This window comes from Condylura cristata, unplaced genomic scaffold, assembly GCF_000260355.1.
Source record: "Condylura cristata isolate star-nosed mole 26May11 unplaced genomic scaffold, ConCri1.0 scaffold00014, whole genome shotgun sequence".
In the NCBI taxonomy this organism is placed as follows: domain Eukaryota; kingdom Metazoa; phylum Chordata; class Mammalia; order Eulipotyphla; family Talpidae; genus Condylura; species Condylura cristata.
In genome coordinates this window covers 38,647,933-38,656,113 of record NW_004567115.1, presented here as the reverse complement: position 1 = coordinate 38,656,113, position 8,181 = coordinate 38,647,933, and the positions used below count along the sequence as shown (strand labels likewise).

General features: G+C 39.1%; 1 protein-coding gene across 2 annotated transcripts in view; it reads right to left on the bottom strand.

Annotated features, from left to right (window-relative positions):
- CFAP97 (cilia and flagella associated protein 97) overlaps nt 1-8,159 on the bottom strand; it is a 23,244-nt gene extending 15,085 nt beyond the window's left edge. For both annotated transcript variants that reach the window (XM_012725015.1, XM_012725014.1), the window contains exons 1-2: nt 8,040-8,159; nt 2,466-3,514 (exon numbers count right to left, since the gene is read on the bottom strand). In XM_012725015.1, the coding sequence (XP_012580469.1) occupies nt 2,466-3,498 (1,033 nt within the window). In that variant the 5' untranslated portion in view covers nt 3,499-3,514; nt 8,040-8,159. The remainder of the gene's footprint in view (nt 1-2,465; nt 3,515-8,039) is intronic.
- Between the last annotated feature and the right edge of the window lie 22 nt (nt 8,160-8,181).

Genomic DNA, 8,181 nt, shown 5'->3' with positions numbered 1-8,181 from the left:
GGGGGCAGGCGGGGATCGAACTCATGAGGAAGTGGCTTTAGCTTCTCAATGCAGTGCTTTAACCCGCTGCGCCACCAGGGAGGGCCCTCTCAGTAATTTTTAATAGAGTAAATGTTTTCAGTCCCCATGTGAAAATGCTTGAAAACTGGTTTGCAGAGCACTAGGGTTAATGATGGAAATATGGAAGAGCTGTAGGGAGTAGTCTTTAATTTGATAAGCCATCAACCGGATGATGATACAATCTTATAGACTGGAAAGTGACCATAAGAATTTTTGTAAAAGGAGTTGTTACACTGGAACACTAGATAAAGAATTAGAGATTTTTTTTTAATAGACTATCAGTCAAACCTAATAGGGATTATAAAGCAAAAGCAGGCACAAACTTATTCTAGGAAATCTAAAACTAGTGGTTATTACAAAATGAAATTTTGCTCAAGTACATGAAAAGCATTTCCTAACCATCAGGACTGATAGTTCCTTCAGTTGACAACTACTGTGCCAAATCTTGCCAGATTCAGGGGTTTTAGCAAGGAATAAGATCCTGCTCTTCTCTCCCTGGTGGTGAAATGGGTTAAAGCACCACATTATGAAGCTCTCTGAAGCCACTGCAGTCCGAATTTGATCCCCAGTCAGGGAGCTGACCCACATGGCAAGGCAGACCTCTCCTGACACGCCCACTGCTCCCCTCAGCAGTGTACTGTTCTGCTCCCCACTCTGTCTCTGGTGAATTCTCTCACCCACCACACCTCTGGCCTGTATCCCAGTTCGCTAAGCATAAACAAATAAATTTTTTAAAAAAGATCCTGCCCTTCTGGAGAGTAACAAGCATACTATCCTAATCGCAGAGTCTGATTAAGTATTCTGATGGGATGAAACAGGCTTTTGTGACAGAGAGTCAGGTGTTGGGGTAAGGTCATGGGGGAAATTTCTATGGAAATAAAAGTACCTCTGAGGAGATGACCAATATAAGCTAACACCTGAGAAGCAGAAGCAGCCTATGCAAAGAAAATGGACAAAGGTCTCATAAACGCAAAATATTTCGAGCTCAGTAAGAAAGTAGCATGACAGGAGCACAATAATGGGAGATTAAGCAAAGTGGAGCTGGATAAATAGCCATAAGAAATAGATAAAGTTTCCTTCAACCTTAAAGTAGCCAATCAGGCCAATTGCAACAAAAATCTCCATGGCTGAGCCTAAGTAACAGTATTTGTTTTAATAGTTGTTCAGGTGACACTAAAATATGGCCTGGGATGAGAGTCACTGCTAGAGAGTCAGTTAGGCTATTTGATAAAGAATATAGATTGTAATTTTAAGAATATTAATATTTATATAAGAATTAAGGATACCAGTATGATTGACTTGTTATTCCAAAGATCATTCTGATTATTAAAGGAAGCAGTAGAGGGGCAAGAACAGAAAACACATCAATCATGAGTTATGAGACTGAGCATTTATCAGGAAACATGTTGAGCTCAGCCACTAGATGGCCAATGCTGAGTCTGATTTTTCAGACACTAAACAATTAATAGGAACAATCAGAGAAAAGGGAAAAGAAAACTACGAAGAGGAAACATTCACAAATATAAATTGCTTCATAGTGCACTATCAATCTGATTATGAAATTTCTTGACTAAATAAGGGATTTATTTATGTCCTAATGTTGCTATCATATATAATTATGTAGCTACAGATTTATCCTTTCAACTAACACTTCAAACAAAATTAGATAGAGAATCCTATTTACAGTCTTAATTCGTTAATCTTCAACCAACCTAAAACCTAATCTACAAGTCCAATATTTTGTTATATTAGCTAATGCAAAGGTAAAGTTTAAAGTTGCTTTTCTTACAACTGAAATATATTGTTCTCTTCAAACTGAATCTCAATAATAAAAAATTGATACAGCAGTAAATATTATTCTCACTCAAAAATACTTATAAAGTGAAATCTGATGTGCAATGTCATCAAGTAATGCTTCTCAGCCTTTAACTTACAACCTCAGGAGTTCTTTCATTTGCCAGTATTCTTGCCACTTGCCCTCATATGAAGGCAACAGGTTTTAATCTTAATTAAGGAGCTGCCTTTCTTAAAGAAGGTGAAATGTATCTTAAACTCACATCTCTATCAAAAATGGGAAAACATCTGGTTCCATTGCTCTCATTTATTTTATCCATCTGGCTCCTCAAGGTATTTTGAGTTTAAAGCTCAAGAAAAAAAAAAATAGTGTGAAGTATTTTCTAATCTTAGTTGATTAACTTTGCAATAATATAGATGATATCCCAGATATTTTAATGATAAAATCAGGTGATTGGTAATGTTACTGTAATACCAGTTGTCTCAAACAATAAAGCATATTAGCTAGAAAAATCAATGTAAATTCACAGCACTTATTAGTTAAGCTCAATCGATCATCGAGTTTTATATTTAACTTCAATCCAAAGATTTTACAAAGAAAAGAGAATTACCTTTCAGAAGATGATTCAGGTCCATTGTGTCATGTAAGACCTTTTGTTTATATCTCTGGTCTAAATTGGAATCTAACATTGCAGCTTTTGATGTGAGATTGGGTCCGTGTTTTTCTTTTCCTTTTTTGGCTGATTTCAAAGATTTTGAATTACTTTTTAAATCCTCAACATTTCCATACACTTCTTGACTTACATTTTCTTGCTTCTTAACTTTCACTTTTTGGTCATTTGATGCTCCCAGCTCAAAAGACTGAACAGGGCTGATGTCTGGAGTTGATAAAGGAGTTACATCTGTCACTGTGTCTTCAGATTCCTCCATGAAGTCATTGGCTCTTGGTTTAGTATTTGAAGGTTGTGTTCCTGTTGATTTTATCCCTGGTTTATATTTCTGTTTTGGAGACAAGTGGGTTATACCAGATACATGCTTCTTTAATGACAGTGGAGAATCAGATGCATCAGACCCTGCATTGGAACAATCTGAATCTGAACTTGAAGATGATGACGACAAAGAGGAAGAGGAGCTACTTTTGGGATACTTTTTACTTACACTTTTTTTAAAGTTATTCGATGGTTTAGCTGACTTGGAACGGCCATGATGCTTTTTACCATCATCACTGCTTTCCTCTTCATCTGTACAGGAATCACCTTTAACGTCTTTTACAATTTTTGGAATTCTGTTTGGTACGGGCAAGTGTATTTTGTGTTCTTTTGTAGCATCATTCAATTTTTTTGATCTTGAAGAAGTAGACAATGGTGAAGAATTTCTGGTGTGCATGCTATCATTTTCCACAGGGTGTTCTTCTAGAGGGGTTTTCTCCTTTCTTTCATTTCCTTTGTCAGTAAGATAATTTCCCTTTTTTTGTACTCCAAATTTCAGGTTTACACTGTCTGTATCTTTTTCTAATTTCTCTTTCTGTTCATCATTTTGCTTGCTAAAAACTGAATTACTGTCGCATTTTTTTGCTTCTTCAAAGTCACTGTCAAAGAAAGAATGATCCACTTCACCATCTGATAAATCTCCGAACCGATCCATGATGGCAAAAATATATCTGAAAAGGAGGAAAGTAAAGCCATTGAGCTAAAAGTAATTTCCAAATAATTATTATTTTTATATAGCAATTGCACAATTTTTCGAAGCTAAGAAATGTGGTTAATATGTAAAGAAAACATGGCCCTCCCTGGTGGTGCAGCGGGTTAAAGCACAGCACTAAGAAGCTAAATCCACTTCCGCATGAGTTCGAATCCCGCCTGCCCCGGAGGTGACCACATGGCGTGGCAGACCTCTCCTGACCCGCCCGCTGATCAACAGTGTACTTCATTGATCTGCCTGTTCTGCTCCCCACTCTGTCTTTGGTGAAGCCTCTCGCCTGCCCCTGAGCCTCTGGCCTGCACTCCAGTTCTGTATGCAAAAATAAATAAATCTTTAAAAAAAAAAAAAAGTAAAAAAAACATGACCAAAAAGACACCACTAAAAAAAAAAAAAGAAAAAGAAAAACAAACAAACAAAAAAGAAACCCACCCAGTAACTCTGTTAGCTGGTAATAGACACATAGGTGATGTCAATTTCTGAAAATAAGTAACTTTAAAAGTTTAGTTCCCAAGAAAATAATAGAACAATGCAGGCATAACACAAACATGGGTATCTTGGTGATCCCTAAGGGATATCTTGACTTCTAAAATTGAGTAGAGTTATGGTGTTAGAATCTCATTATATCAACTAAGCCAGCCCAACACACATTATTTTAAGTGGGAGCAGCTCAATGAAGATTGTTTCAGTGCTTGCCTTTGTCCTATTTGTTTTCTCACTGCAGTTACTGGGGAAGAAGCAGGAAGTAACTATTTCAAATAAAAGCTCTCCCTATTCCTTTCTGAAGAACAAAAACTTTACAGCTTGTACAGGTAGCTCAAAGCCACACTTCTGAATATTTAATCACAAATAACCACATGTAAAATATAGGGGGAAAGTCTATACATCTCATTGTGTTAAAGAGAATGTGGTATGAGAGCAATTTTAGAGTAGACACATCATCTGATATGGGGAAATTAAGGTATATTACTTAGACACATAGAGTTAAATACTGTAAGAAACAGACATAATAAGTATTCAAGTAGTTGCTTTTAGCAATATGCAGGGACCACTGTTTCGGATTTAGGCTTTAAATTATAAGTTGACTTGTAAATTTAAATGTGCATAACTATGATAAAAAGCTATAATTCATTTTAAAATATCTTAATGCTTTATATATTTAGAATCAAATTACAAAAACACCATAAAGTCGTAACTTTTAAAAAGATTTCTCTCCGGCCTCTCTGGTGGTGCACCGGTTAAGTCTTAGCGCTCTGAAGCTATCCACAGCCACTGCAGCATGAGTTTGATGATCCCAGGCCAGGGAGGTGACCTCCTGTTACTCCCACTGCTCCCCTCAGCAGTGTATTTCAATAGATCCACCTGGTCTGCACCGACTCTGTTTCTAGTGAACCCTCTCACTGCTGTCCCCCACCCCCCTCTCCAGGCCTACACCCCAGCTTTTGTATGCATAAATAAATAAAGTAAACCTTTAATAAAAATATTTCTCTCATTACTGTATCACACCACTACTAGCAATCTTGAATTGAGTGTTTAACCTCTTCATTAAAAACAAAACAGGAAAACCAGAATTCCTTTCAAGCAGCTAATTCCACTTTGAAGGCAAAGAAAAATAGGGACCTAGAATGTCTTCTTGTTGCCAAAAAACACAATCTTCAATTATGCCTGTGATAGTGAGGATAAAACAAAAGATCCCAGGGAAACGCACTGGACTATGGTGATGGCAAACCCAAGGGGACTGCAACTGAGATGGGAAAATGCACAAAAATATGTTAAAAAAAAAATCCTATTTAAAGAAATTTCCAATGCTAAGCTAGACAAGTTAGTACACTGAAGTACACATATAATAATGAAAGGTGGAGTGCTTGTCCATGTTATTAAAATGAGCTGTGTTAAAGGAGTGACATAAATTTTCAATAGTAATATGCAGTCAGATTGCAACTGAGATGGAAAAATGCACAAAAATAAGTAAAAATAAACTAATAATAAAAAAATTAAAAACAAAACAAAAATATGTAGTCAATAAACCAATTATGTGCTCATTATATTTAAATTATGATTAATTCTGTTACATGAAATCAAGCATTACGATTATGTAATTTGTATTCTACATCAATCGTGATATTCTGCAACCTTTAATTAGTGAAGTGGCCCTACAACTTATAAAAACATGTAGACTTGATTTAAAAATCAGCCTAACTTATACTATTTATACTAATTTGATAATATAAGTTTTTTTTTTCTGTCTTTAAGGTTTTGAAGAATTTGAGTTAGAGGCAGTAAGTAAACTTATAAAAAAACTAATCAACTTTTAAAAGCTTAAGGTAATCTGATTAAATCAGTAAGTTTAGACTTACTTAATTCATAAACAGTAAGATTTCCTTTATTAATTCTAAGAGTACCTTGTCAGGAGGGGTAATCTGAAATAGCAAATAACAACACAGTAATTGCACAGAGTGGGAAAAGGCAAGGAGAGACCAGCTACCGATGGCTCCATTTTAAAAAGAAGATTCAGCTGAAAAAAAGACTTGGAGCACACCAAGTGGCAAATTTACATTTTATTCTGAGTGGTCAAACCACCTGTGGAAGGATGCAAACAAGGGGCTCATTAGCCAGTAGCAATAATGAGTACCCAAAAGGGTGTGTTCAGCTACCTGAAGGGCTGTGATTTGAAAAAAGATTTTAGAGGTGTTAGTTCCAGAAGTGGAACCTGGTGGAGTGCATAAGAAGTGTTCAGGGCCTCCCTGGTTGCACAAGGGGTTAGTTAAATCTCAGCACAGGAAGCTATCCACAGCCCCAGCAGCCAGAGTTGATCCCCGGCTGGCCAGGGAGGTGACCTGAAAGACTTGCCTGAAACTCTCTGCTCTCACCCCCTGCTCCCCTCAGTCGTGTGTTTCAATCGACCTGCCTGTTCTGCTCCCCATACAGTCTTTGGTGAATCCTCTCACCACCCCCACCCTGTACCCCAGTTGAATGCATAAATAAATCTTTAAAAAAGAAAAAAAAAAAAGGTGTTCAGAGTTTAACCCAAGAGTTGCTCAAAAATGAAACAGGACACTAGGACACTTTTAAGATTATGGGCTAGGAGTCACTAGATAAAGCTGGAACAAACACTGGATGCCACAGGACATGCTCTTTTCCAACCCTAGGTCTCCATCCTTAAGTCTATCCATAAGCTAAATGAGACCACCTTGTTGAAATCCCTGTTTCACAGCTAACAGTTTCTTGGGTTTCTTCTCTCGTCAGACCAAGATCTCCAGATAGCTGGCTCATCTTTCTATATATCCCTAGTGCCCAAAGCAGGATCTAGTAAATATTAAGCATTCAAAGAATGTCCATCTGATGAAGGAGTTTGGAGTTAAGAGACTTAAGTTGCAGCCCTGGTTCTTTTCTATTCATACAAGCACAAAAAAACCACTCTTTACGCCTAAGCTTATTTCTTGACAGTTCTCCACAATCAGTTCCTCTCACATATATAACCCAGAATTAAGCGTCCTTTAGCTGCACTTCTATGGTACAGGCATGGAGTCCCCCAAAGCTGTAAGCATTTGCCTCTAAGGGGGAAAAGTGGACCAGAAAAGGGTGCACACCTCAGTGCCTGGGAGACTTTTCTGGCTTCAAGTTTGGTTCATTATATCTGACAGGGTCTTTGTAAGGATTTAAACATTCGGATGATTCACTCACTGAGAAATAATCCAGTTATTACAATTCTCTTGATAGCATTTACTTTAACAATAAAGAGACGAATTTACATTAGAGAATAAAAACAACATGGACTGACGACAGTAAAGATTCTCTTTACAAATTGGAATCGGGTCAATACTCGATGACAGTTCATCAGACAGAATGACCCTCTTGATGCTCAATGAAGGCAAGTACTTGCCAAAGCTGCCAAGGAGTGCCCCCCAATACTCACCACTCCTGCAGAACCACCGGTAGAAATAATGTCTTCAAGATACATTAAGAAAACACATACATAAGAATCAGACTTTTGCTTAAAATGTTTTGTTACCGGGACATTACATTATTGTACTTAGATATATAACATGACTAAAGAAGTTAACCGATTGGGTACATGAAAATCTCGACCTAAAGTAAACACCTGTTTTCCTTCCAGGACCTCGAAGCTCGGTTCACCGCCCCCTCCAGACCCCCTGGAGGAAGGTAACTGACAGCCTCACAAGCCCCGGGGTTCAGGCTCAGGTTCGCAAACGTGAACGGCGGTGACCTGAACCCGGCTCCTAGTGGCCACCACATCTTAATTCAGAGGCGACCCCGACCCCTACGCCACCCCCGAACGCGTCCAAAGGACGAGCGCGGCGATTCCCACCCCGGCCGACTTGGGGTTCGGACACCTTTGTTGTGGTTACATCCGCCGCCCGAGGGGCTAGGGAAGCCGGGGAGGTGGCGGAGCCACAGGCAGGGGCGGGACCCTCCGGCCCGGAACCTCCCACTCTCGCTTCCAGGTTTGGATCCTGAGTGCTCACCGCGGCCTGTGCTCCGGAGAAGGGAAACGGATCCGAACGGCGGGGAGCGAGGCGAGCGCGCCGCGAGCGGAGAGACGGGGACTCCCCGCGCGGTCAGCCGGAGCAGCGGCCGCTACCCGCCTTGCGCGCCGACTGCGGAGTT